We start from the raw sequence: 12,863 nt of genomic DNA on the forward strand, positions 1-12,863 counted from the left end.
AGGGAGAAAGCAAAGAAACCAATGAGAGACTGAAATCAAGCTGCTGAAAGCTGTTTTTCAGCTGTTTGATTCCCCTTTCTAGCAGCATTCTTTAGATAAAATGTCTCTAGAGCACTGTAAAAGATTATAGTTATTAATACTTGCTGTTTATTGCTGTATGTTAAGGCAATATCTTGCAACCTTATCACAAAAAGGCCAACCCTTGCCTTGAATGTTGATTTTTAAAAAAAAAAAAAATCACATCTGGTTATCGTTATTTGCGAGTTGTAGTTTCTGTGTATAGAAAGTGTTATCCAGACACTTTAAATCTGCTTTGAAATATGTTGATATCCATTACATCTTTGAAGGTGAAAATATATTAATATACAGATGAATAAGCAATAGCAACAGCACGTGTATCAGCTCAACTGCACTGTTGTGCTTCGCAATGCCTTTAGGTACTCTGGCCTCCAATTAACCCACGACCCGCACACGGTGGGAAGCTCAGGCTGGTGCTGGTGGCACACGGCTCTGCACGTAGCTCAGTGACCTTGAGGCCCCTGCGTTTCTTCTGCAGCAGCCTTGCTGGGGCAATAAGGAAGTAGGACGTGGATTATCACATGGATTATCACATATCATTTAAGGCAATGCTAGAAGCGAGCCTAGAAAATATGCTGGTTTCATATGATCAAGTTTACCAGTTCTTGTGATTTAAAACCACTTGCTTCACTTCTGCTTAGTCCCACCTCTGGGCAGTTTTTCTAGTGGCGGGATGTGGCAGCTGTGTGAAGAGCACAAAGGTCTGGGCAAATAATAGCTTGTGTCTCTACAGTGAAAAATATTATTCTGTAAACACTAATTCTTTTCTATTGTTATTACTCAAAATGTAGTCTTTGAAAGCTGGAAGCATCACAGTACAGATATAACTTGAACATATGGATATATTTTATATTAAATTAGGCACTCACCATGCAAATTCATGTATAGTGTCTCTTTGATTCTGGACTTGCTTTCCTTTGTGCTGGACTGAGTTACAGGATTTAGCCTCTTGCTAATACTGAGACAACTCTGCCAAATCCTTGGCTGAGATCAGTGGACCTTCCCTTCGTTCTTGGCACTCAAAAGTACACATGCTGCTGGTCTCAGTCTTGGCTGTCCTTGATAGTCTGGAACGTTCTTGTGCAGAAGCAGCCAGTTCCTCCGCAAGGCACTTCACTGGGCTTCGGCCTCGCTGCTCAGTCTCTTTTTCTTTGTGTTCTTTTTCCTCCCTCATGTTTCCTCATGTTGACACAGGAAGCTGCAAGGTCCTGCATGAAACTTAACTGGAAGCACAAAGGATGGGGGTGGAGTTCCTCATTTTTGTTCAGATTATGAAATTTTTACTCATCTGGGTTGAGCTTTGTTATGGATCCAGCACAGATTTCAGGCAGCAGCTTCCAAATGTGAGCCCATGACTGAAACTTAGCTGTGTTCCAGTGAACCTTTTTGGCTTTACTCTTTTCTAAGCCCCTGTGTACGATGTGGGCTTCCCAGTTGGAGGAGTCAGTCACTGTATCGCCCATAGTTAGCTAGGTAAGAATATGGAGCAAATGACACTGTTGTCCTCTGTTTCCAGTGAAATACGTGCAAAGGGGGACTAGACCCTTCACCTGCCTGCGTGAGCAAATCTGCATGGAAGTGGCTCGCCAGCAATGCCTAAAGGAGCTGGAGCACACAAGGCAAAGTGAAATATGGGGTTTAGTTATATATTTATTTTTCAGTCATGGCACAGTGGGATGCAAAGGTTGCTTTGCTGTTGTAAATAAGTTATTGCTATCATGTTATTTACAGGCAAACAAATAGGAAGGTAGAGCAAGTTGTCTCTTGCTGGCACGGAGCCGTTGCGGTGACCTCTTCGGCAGCAGCTGTAGGTGAGTGCGCCGCGTGCAGCGAGGCGCTGCACCCGCTCCGTGTAGATCCTCCCGGCTGCACCGGGCGCTCCTCGCGCTGCCGGTCCCGGCGCTGCCGGCTCCTTCCCACGAGGGCCTGGCTGGGTGAGGCTGCCCGCCCGTCACAGCCGCGTGGCACAGACGGCTGCGGGCTCCCGCGGCGGTCGCTGCTCGGCAAGGCTCGGAGGCGCCTTGCAAAATCTCAGCACTTTCCTTTTGCATTTGACTGAGACGAGCACGCAAATGCTTCTGAGCAAGAAGATCCCAGCTATGACTGCAAAGTAGCTGCCGTAAATTAAAAACTGGAGAGAGAGAAGGGAGAGGCAGAAAAAATGATGAAAAACACATGTTAAAGAAGCTGTGCCTTTTCTGGAGACAACAGACCTCTCGTTACTGAGTCTGCTTTGCATTTTAAGATGTATTTTAAGATGTGTTTTAACGGGAAGTAAGTAGAGTTGAGAGCACTTACCTGAGTCACTATGTCCAGGCCCAGGCCTTTTGAATCCACTACAACTACTGTAATGATGGTCTGAAGCACCAGCGCGAGGAAGTTGTTGAACCCGAACATCAGTGCGTAGCGCTCCATGCTCAAACTGACGGCGATCTGGAACCTGCGGGCAGACTGGCAGGTCACCTACCCTGGCACCTTCAGGGCGGCAGAAAGCTGCTGCTCTCTGCTTAATTGCTAAAGAGAAACAGTTTGTACAGATGATACAGTAAGGACAGAGTAAATGGAGCTTCATTTGTTTGCTTGGTCTGAACAATGTCCTGTCCAATCTGAGTTTATTTTAATGCTGTTGCACTTGTCTGGGTTGTTTTTCCAGAACATGTTTTTGCATGATCTGCTTTATCCAATAAGATATTGGTCTCAATTTTTTTTTTTTTTTTTTTAACCAGTCCCAGGCAGATGTTCTAACTGCTGCCCTGTCGTTGCGGCTTGGGCTCCCATAACCCTTGGTGATTCTCGTAGGGTTTCTTCTGAGTGCTTGAACATTGCTTCTCTTGGCGGTCTTGTTTGAAACTCTTAGTGATGTCATAAGTTATGTCCTGAGAGGTTCAAGTTGGACATAAGGGCGGGAAATAAAAATTCCCCCGAGGGGAACTATAACACTGGGCCAAATTTCCCAGACATGCTGCGGAGTCCTCTTGGTTGGAGGCTTTGCAGACACAGCTAGACAAAACCATGACCTGATGTGGTGTTGGCAGGAGTTCTGCTCTGGCTGGGATGTAGGGGCTAAATGGTCACCATGCTTGTTTGTTTATTTTCTCAACAACTTTGCTATGACATTGTGAATCACTTCTTGCTTTGTGGTTTAACACTGGAGGTGCTATCAAACTTAATTTTGTGGAGAGCCTGTAGATTTCCTTTCTAGTATATTTCTTTGACAGTGTTGTAAAACCTGTCCTTGTAATGTCTACCTTACCTGCTTCTGTGAGAGCAAATGCAGATGTGGTTCCTACAGTGTGCTTTTTATTGTTTTAAAGTAGGGCTTTTTCCTAATGCTTTTGGTTTTTATTATAATTCACAGTAGTCCAGATGTTCCCTACCATAAAGCACTGTTAACCCACCAGTATGAAAATACATTTTAGTAATTCTCTTTAAAATGAGTAGTAAGATTTTGAAAACTTGTAAAATTTTGTCAAAGTTAAAAGTTAAGTATCTTTTTTGACAAAAAATTGCATCTAGTATTTTTGTTAATGAAAAAGTATGATGAAATGTTGCCGTAGTCTAGAGGCATTCCAGTCAGTAGAATAAATATGTAAATCTCTACTGATGCTTATCAGCAGCATGGCTTGCTCTGACAAGAGTGTTTATCTGAGTTTAAGTTTTAGACATCTTCTCTTCTAATGTTTATGCATATAATCCCTAGGTATATTGTGGAGTAAACTAAGTTATGTGGCATTGTAGGCAAAACCTTTTCCTGGGATCCCACCACTCATAGTTTGTTAACAAGTGCATTATCATGATAGTCTAGATGTGAAGAGATGTTAAACGATGGCTTTCTGGCCTGTTTTTCCAAGATGGTGGTGCATCCCTCTTGTTCATTCTACGTCTTCTGTGTCGGGATATGTGCACTAGGGAAGCTGTCTGCATGCACTGATGTTAGCATTGCCTTTAGTAAGAAAGCTTGCTGGGATTCTGCCCGGGCACCTGTTAAGGGTCTTTGTAATAGGTTTTTCTTTGATGGTTGCTTAGAAGGATGAACCTAACATGACTAGATGTTTAAATGTCGTTGTCTTTAAACAGTTGATACGTCTAGAATTAGATCGCCTATCTCAGTAAAAGGAGGGATGCCCAAAGTAAACTTTCAAATTATACTATTCTCTGCATAATGGTAGCACTGCAAAGGTTTATACTTACGTTGCTATTGTTATAAGGAGCATATAGCATGCCTTGAAAATGAGGTAGCCGGCATAGCATTCCCAGATGTTGGCAGTAAAGTGCATCAGGAATAGGCAACCAGCATCCATGGCAGAGAAGATCCCTAAAGCCAGTTCTCCAAAAAGGTCCCAGTTCATTTTCATGTATCCGACTGCTAAAGATGTTATTGCACCTAGAAAAAAAGTAAAAATCAGGCGTTGTATACATTGTACAGCCAAGTTTTGACACCCTCGTGTTTCCAAAGAATAGTTCTGGAGTATCTGAATAGCCATTTTTCGGGGTCTTGCACAATTTAGAAACTTCTACCCTCCATGCTGAAAATTAGGTTGATTCTAAGAATGATTGATGAATTGGCAATACAGGAGTTGTGTGTTTCTAATGTATGATTTGGGTGATTTATATTAGTTGCCTTCCTACCTTGATGAGATTACTCTTAATGATTGAGAAGAAATGGACACTTGTAAGAAAAAAAAAAAAAAAAAAAAAAAAAACTGAATTGCCAGCTCTCATGGAGATATCTGTCCCAGCTGGTCACACCCCGGTGTCTTGCGCAAGTCCTGTACAGCAGCACAATCTAAATAGGTGAAACGCTGCCAGATCAGGGCAGTATCCTCTGACATTCCCCTTGGATAACATTATATTGTTTATAATAGGTGGACAACTGCTTCAGGTGTGAAAGCGTAATGATTAACATGATTAATTCAATGAGTACTTTTTCTGCAAACCACAGTGTCTTTGGGTTGACTGTAATTCTTTGCCTCAGCTGTGCTGGAGTATTGCACTACAGAAAGACCATAATGAGAGATTTATGCCTATGGAAGACTCCTCCTCCTCCGTAAGTTGATACCATTGCTATGGGAACCACTGTAACGCTTATCTGGGGAAAAAAAATGGCAAAAGAAGCATTGCTGTGTCTGGATATAGGAGCTGGATGCAAGATTCATGTGTCTTGCCCACTCTGTGGGCTGACAGATTTTGCACAACCAGACGACACCTTGAATGTACAAAGATCTGTAAAAGATACTAAACTGTTTAAAAAGAAACCTAGAAGCTCCCTTTGTGATAGGCGCTGTCTTACTAACTTACTCAAAAAAGTTGCGATGGCTTCGACAGCTCCGTTATAGACTGCAGCGCTGTGCGAGGGGGCTCTGAAGTCCCACAGCACTTGGATGTAATTCACGACCTGGTTAAAGCCGGCGGTGGCCAGAGCCCACCACAGCGACCAGTAGAGGAGCTTCCTGGAGCTGTAGCACTCCCGTAGGTCCTTGCTGAGCTGCACCAGCACCCGGAGCGCGCGGGGCCGGGACTGGGACCAGCCAGGCGGCTGCTCGTGCCTGGGTGTGGTGTCCTCGGAGGGAGGCTCTGTGTCCTCCCGGTGGCCGCGAGGCTCCTGGGGGCCGAGCGTCGCCCTCGCCCTGTGTGGTGCGGGACCGTTGTCTGCAGCTTCCTTCCTGTGGAAGAACATACTTTTCTGGGGCATGGGGAGGAAAAGGGAGCAGGCAAACGCCAAGGCCAGGGAAGCCAGAGTGATGGCGTTGAGGTAGAAGTAGGAGACGTGGGCCAAGGAGACGAGGAGCTGCCCCAGCACCGCGGCAACGGTGGCCGCCACGAGGGTGATGCTGCGGCAGTAGCCGGTCACTCGCTGGTAGTGCTCGGTGCTGACGACGCTGTAGATGTAGGCGTAATAGGCGACCTCGGTGGCCGTCACCAGGCCGTAGCAGAACTCCATGAGCTGCATGGGCACCACGCCGCGTGCAAAGAGGAGCAGGAGCCACGTGGTGAGGAAGCTGATGCCCTGCAGGATGATGACGGGCTTGTAGCGCACGTAGTCAGTGATCAGGAAGACTGGGAAAAGGAGCACGAGGTAGGAGTATGTCCAGACTGGGAAAATCTTATTTGTCACCTACAAGGCAAGGGGAAATCTGTTGATTTAGAGGAAGGGATGGTACTTTTTTGGAAATAGCTTTGTAGAGGGTGGTTTTTGCTATGAAAGAATGAATAAAATACCTAACTTCACTAGTCTGAAGCACCATATGGTCTTCAGCAATAGAATCTTATTTCTCACAAGTTCTGTTGAGAAGTAATTTGCTTATTTATGCCACCTGCAGCACATTATAACTTGCATTACATTGACATTTGTTTTATGTCTTTCGGTGATTCATTTAAAAAAAAATAATGGAGTAAAACCATACCTCATCAATGGTCAGGTTTTTGTCTACTGTTAGGTAAGGGGTTAGAAAAGGCTCCGAAGGCTTCATCATATAAAAGAATCCATAGATGCAGAGGAGCAGGGTGGGAAAAATCCAATTGCTGCTATTCTCTTGCTTCCAGCAGCCCATGACCTGTGCAGCAAAGCTGAGGAGGGAACAAGTTGTTACAGCACTTCTCATGCAAGCAGAAAGTTGCTCTGTAATTGATCACTTCATGGCCTCCAGTGTTACAGAGCACTCTTTAGCTGGCCATGGGAAAGCATTTTTCTTTATAACTCAACAGGTTTGTGCATATCCATCATAGCCTGTGTGTTTATGGATGGTGACGTGGAACGTTTTTTGCGAGGAAATGAATTGGGCTCTTGTTCTGCGTGGGCCAAGGTAGCAAGTGGAAAAGCCCTCCTGGAAAAGAGCCAGCGTGGTCAGCTGAGCAGCAGGACCTCACCTGACGCTATGACTGAGCACTACCCTGTCGAGTGAGGAGTTACCAGCTCCCAATTACCGATTCCCTCCTTGACCTGCTTCTTGTGTATGGCTTTCCTGCGAGCAGAGAGATGGGAGCAGCAGCGGAGCCCGACAGGGACCGAGTCCTCACAGCAGGCAGATCCTCACTGGAATTCACTGCCCTGAATCAGAATCAGCTGGCATCAGAAGTCCCATTTGGACACAGGCTTGTTTCAATTTCTGAAAAACACTAAAGGTAACAGCTCACATTGGAATGGAGTAGATTATTTTGTTCTTCTCTCCAAATGAGACTTATGACATAAATTAATGCTTGGTTTAACTCTGCTGGACTGAGGGAAACCTGAATGGAAATAACAGGGTGGCTGCAGGGGAAATGTGGAGAAAGTAATTTGCAGTCTATTTTCATGTAGGTTAGGTGCAAAGTTACTTAGGATGTGATATATATATATATGTATATATATGTATTTAAAAGAGAACAATGGTTTTGCCTCTTTACTTACAACTTCATGCTGATATAGAGTTGCTAATAGCCTGGTGAACTAAGAAGTGGATATGAAGATAAGGGCTTCTTGGTTTTAGTTAGATGGCTTGAATCTTGTCATTTTGTGTGTGAACCCCCCGGCCGGGTTAGAAGTAGGAACGAAGGTAGCCCTGTCAGTTCTGCAGAGTGAACCACTAGAGGGCAAGATGAGCTCAGCAAAGGAAATAACACGTCTGGGTGGGACAGAGTGATCAAGGAACGAGGCACTTGTGTTTCTCCTCCCTTCCCTGTTGTTGCAATAGCTTCTGCTGAGTGCACAGCTCCAGCTGTTTCGGCCCTGCCCAGTCTTATAGCCAGACACCACAACATCCCCTTGCTCTCCTCTCATGTGGTGATCATTAAGGTGTTACAGCATCCTGATAGCATGCGAAAGCATGCGGATGCGTCCCCTGGTAGGAGGAGGTTACGAGAATGGTGCAGGGTGGAAAGAAGAGGGGAAAAGTCTTCAGCGCTGGAGTGAAGAGCGCTAAACGTGGACAAAGAGTGAGCTCTGTAGCTCCTCCAGGCTGATGTCCCGGGCTGTTGGAGGTGTCTGTGCCCGCCCTGCCCGTCGGGCTGCGCGCGGCGGGTCTCGCAGCACGGAGCTCTGCGCCCCGCGTGCCAGCCCGGCCTGCCCGCCGCACCGCTGGCTGCTGCGGTGTTCCCGGCGCTGCGGCCTGCCGGGTCGGTGCCACGGAGATGACACGTACGGAAAAGCTTTAAACTCACCCCGGTGACAGTATCCCTATAGTTACAGTGCACACATTGCAGCTGCAATGTTTATTTTTTCCCTGCTAGAAACATACCTCTTTTCAAGACTCTGCTTTTCAGGCAGCCTCTGCTAGGCTGGCATATAAACCCTGGTTTAAGCGGCCGCCAGGCAGCACCGGTGCGGAGCGGGGTGGCGCTGGGGGCTGGCGGGAGGCAGGTGCCGCTCGCTGGGCGCCCGGGGCCGCGGCGGCAGCCGAGGGCGCTGCGGTGGGGACAGCTCTGCTCCGCCGGCTGCCAGCCGCGGAGCGCCTTCCGGCACTGCTAACCACAAAGCTCCCACAGAAGGCTCTGACCCTGGCTGCTCCAGGCGCAGGCATCCAGCCCACTCTCTTGTGTTTACCCCGCAGGCTGGCTTCATCTTTTACAACCTTTTGCACTTTTGGGAACTGCTGGGATGCCTTGGAGCCTCCCCTGTTCCTCCCCTGTTCCTCATCGCCCCCATCAATACTCGGTTAGTGCTGGAGCCGCGGGCTCTTTTCTTACCCAATCTACTCTGGTCCACCCCAGGCCCGTGTGCTGGGCTGCTCTCTGCTCTCCTCCCTCTTTCCCTGGTCCCTGCAAGATTTCTGATTTCTCTAGGCTCAAATATAATCGTACCTTGTTTGCTGGGGCTTGCTCTTTTTGGCCTCCCTGGTAAAGGTCCTTTCTAATACCTTCTTTGTTGTGGCTGTCCTTGTACTCCAGCCACTGGACTTTATTCAGCTTTTGTGCATTTCCTGTTCATCTGGTATTTCAGCCTCCTTTGAAAATACTTCCAGCTGGTTTTCTTTCGACATCCACTTTTGGCATCCTTAAAGGAACAGCCAGCCAATCCTGGCCCGTCCTCACTGACAGCTTCCAAAGACAGCTGTAAATCAAGCCCGAAACTGTGGTTTGGTGATTGACTGACACAAATGCTGTAGAGTTGATCCAACTTCCCAAGAATTTCAGGTCTGTTTAATAGTGTAAATGGCTTGAGACCTGCCTGAGACTGGTCCCTTTAAGCATGGTGCAGTAGCTATTCTTGGGAAATGACAGAGGTGAGGGAGAACAAAACACAGTGTGATCTAGTTAAATAGCTTTCCTGCTAAGTATGTGAGGTTTCATGCTATTCTGAGAGGTTCAAAAAGTAAAACACTGCTCCAGTGCAAAGCCACAGTTTGTAACAAGTTTCTCAGTACTTTGCTTTATCTGGTTCTCATGAGTGTGCTGAAGTGCATGTATGTACCCATGAACTCAGGTTGTTTTTCTGATAACTCCTTGTCTAACAACATATAAATCTGAAATAGGGAATATAATAATCTGTAGCACTTACAAAATAAACTTAGTATAAATGAAATTAATATTTATGAAAATGTAATATACTCAGTAATTTAGGACTGTAGAAAATACGATAGGAAAATGACAAATTTGCATCTAACAGTGAAATATTCAGTATTATTTGAGGAAGCATTCTTAGTCTGTGAACAGTAAAATGATAGAATGACGTTAGTATGGGGAAGTGCACATGAATAAGAAAAGCAGGCCAGAACACTGCCTTCAGCTGTGGCCGTAGCGGGAACCCTTCTTGCAGCTCTTCACCTCCTATTCCTTAGCACTCGGTGTGACTGGATTAGTGATGTTCATGGGTACTTTCCTGCTTTTAATCACCTACTAACAGACTTGTTCTCTGCAAATCCATATAATCCTTCCTGAAGTGGTTATGTACACTTGCACGAGCTGTTGGGCCATGCGTGAAGCTGGTGTATGAAAGGGGTGTAGTGATTCCTGTTGGCCGTTTCCCCACCATCTATCACCGGCTGAGAGTGATTCTAGAGCTGTTTTGGTTTGTGCCGCTGGAGCGGGGGTGGTGGCCCCTTTGAAACGCTGGGGCTGTCTCCTCGCTCGCAGTCTGGTTCTCAGGGCTCCCGCTCAAGGACAGGAAAGTTCTGCTGGTGTCAGTAGAGCTACTCTGGGTTTGTACTGATTTAAGACCAGAATCTAACCCAACTTTCTCAACACAGAAAAACCATCAGTTTTTCCTCTCATGTAATAATGAGAAAGAGTGAGCTAAGTAACTTCCAGTTACTGATGTTTAGTTTTTTCTGTTTTCAGATCTTCTGTCTTTCATCCTCCATTAGCACTTCTTTCTGTGCTCCTTCGGCCATCTCCTTTGTACGTAAAACTTGGGCCTTTTATTTATTTATTATTTTGAACTCATCGAAATACCAAAAGAACTATGAGGGGCTTATACACCCAGCTGCTTAAAGCTGGGCTCTGCTGCCGTTTTGAGGGGACTATGCTCTTTATGCTGAGCTTGAATTGAGTGCCCCCACCCCACATCTATTAACTTGTAGGTGACATCCAAATTTCATTTAGGTTTGGTGGAGAAAGGAAGACTAAGTAAATAAATTTAGAGAGAAGGTTGGTTTTTATAATAGTAGGATATCCTGAAGTGTTAATATAATCTGGGATGTCGTGCTTTGGAGAGATGGAGAGAGGAGAAGGGGAAAGAGAACAAGCTTGTGAACCTCTGTCTGGCCCTAAGGGCTGTCACCTCTGGTACTTTCCAGGGTGGCATCATGTCACGGTCTCAAGTCGGCCCTTTGAGGCATCTTGCAGTGGGATGCTCTGTCTGGGCTTGTTCTCGGGCTGCCTGCTTCTCTGCTGATGGGTACTGGTTCCCAGCTGTCAAATCTGTTTCTTGCCCTCCGTGCTGCTCAGGAGAACAGTCATTGCAAACTGGACTCAATGTTGATACATTTCAGACACTTTGTACTGTACTCTCTGAAAGAGTTATAGTGAATAAAAATCTCTGGGACTAGTACTGGAGTTTTTTGTCAAATGGTGGTCAAACACAGTCCATGTATAGGAAGCTCATAATGTCAGTTATGAAGATTAAACTGCCCCTTTGTTAGGGTTCCTCTAAGCCATGCATGTTCACAGAGCAGTTCAGCTTCTTGTTTCATGGATGAACAGCTCCATCTTTTCCTCAGGCACTGCCTGCTTCAGAAAACAGCAGATCTTTGCAGTCTGGGCCGAGTCCTGCTTTGCTTGGATGCGGGTTGCTGTTTACCCACCCTTCTGATGAGGAGCAGCAGCGGAGCCCGGCAGGGGCCGGATCCTCACAGCAAGCAGGCACATCCAGCCGGATCCTCGCCGGGAATTCACTGCCCTGCCTTCATCAGAAGTCCCGTTTGGACACAGGCTTGTTTCAATTTCTGAAAAACACTTGTGGTGACTAAAGGTAACAGCTCACCCTGGAATGAAATGCAGCAGATTATTTTGTTCTTTTCTCCAAGAGAGACTTATGGCATAAATTAGTGCTTGGTTTAACTGCTGGACTGAGGGGAGCCTGAATGGAAATAACAGGGTGCCTGCAGGGGAAATGTGGAGAAAAGTAACTTGCACTCCACATTCATGTCAATAAAGGCAGTACTGGGAATCTCAACTCTGTATCTATCTTTTCCAGCCATCTGGAGTGTGGTTGTTCCAGCTGGGGTTTGTCAGTCTGCTTATGACTTTCATCCACTTAATTCTTCAGAAGTTTTTTTTCAGGTAAAAAGTTATTTAAATCTTTAAATGAAGCATTTTCAGAAGGAGTTTTTTTTCCAATTTCTTTTTTTTCTATAATGTGTGTTCATCACCCATTCAGTGCATCACTTGTGGTCATTTGGGGCTTTCTTTTTGGTTGCACCCTGGCTGCTTGCCTGAGTAGGGAATGAAGATCTTGCTGGAACTCGATACCACAGTAGCCTGGAGCACCTAGAGTTTTTGTGAGGAGTTCAGAGATGTGTGGGTCTTGGGGAGGCATGCTTTAGCTCCTACTTGTTCACTGCTAACTTTGGACGAGCGTTGGCTTGAAGGAGTGCTGTACCTTGTTAATCTCTGTTAATCTCCTGTCTTTTTCAACCACAGAAAGGCAACTTTTTGAGAATAAAATTCCTGGTCAGATTTTCTTGGTTTTGGTTGTTTTCATGGTTGAATTAGTATAGATTACTGCCCATCATGTTGTGAGTTTCCTGTGAGGTAGCACCAGCACCCAAGTGGGCATCCCCTAAAAAAGATTGCCAAAAATTCACCGGAAGGTATGGCAGACCTCCAGGGAACTGCAGCATGGCTCTGACTTGCTCACTGTCTTGTGAGAAACCTGTCAGAAACTTTGCTGGGTTTCCTAGTACAGGTGCTTTGTATTTTCTTCAGAGTGGGTTTCTTGTTTGGCCAAGAACCGCCTTGTACTTTCTGGTTTACTCAGTGTGACTGGCATTCTCTTTTTGGTGCAAAATCTGTTCTGCTGCACTGTATTTCCCTACTGAGGGAGTTAGAAGTCGTGGTCCAGAGAAGCCACCGAGCTGAGTATTTGGACGTTGATTTGGGTTTGTCTTGCTACAAAATTAATTGTTCAAAGTGATGCTGATCTTAGAGACATGCTGCCTTTTGATTTATAGGTCTGAGAATACTGGCATGATTGGGTTTAACATTTTCAACCTCATTTTTTTGGTTCAAAGTTACTTATTTGGTTTGAATATTTGTGCACAAGACATCTGTGCAAACACTGACTGTAGATGGGCAGTACTGGACCCTCTTTTCCCTCTGTCCCCTGCAGTGTGCCTGCCAGCTTTTAAAATGATCAATGAAAGTCAACGGTG

General features: G+C 45.8%; 1 protein-coding gene across 1 annotated transcript; it reads right to left on the reverse strand.

The window, feature by feature from the left end:
- Positions 1-2,029: 2,029 nt before the first annotated feature.
- Positions 2,030-6,629, reverse strand: LOC112947869 (thiamine transporter 2-like). Its single transcript, XM_026040028.1, has 5 exons — positions 6,483-6,629; positions 5,377-6,193; positions 4,270-4,462; positions 2,377-2,518; positions 2,030-2,209 (listed from the first exon to the last, which is right to left on the reverse strand). The coding sequence occupies exons 1-5, from the start codon at positions 6,627-6,629 to the stop codon at positions 2,030-2,032; spliced, it is 1,479 nt and encodes a 492-aa protein (XP_025895813.1).
- Between the last annotated feature and the right edge of the window lie 6,234 nt (positions 6,630-12,863).

The sequence above is a fragment of the Nothoprocta perdicaria genome, unplaced genomic scaffold (assembly GCF_003342845.1).
Source record: "Nothoprocta perdicaria isolate Ctin4 unplaced genomic scaffold, notPer1 scaffold_25, whole genome shotgun sequence".
Classification (NCBI taxonomy): domain Eukaryota; kingdom Metazoa; phylum Chordata; class Aves; order Tinamiformes; family Tinamidae; genus Nothoprocta; species Nothoprocta perdicaria.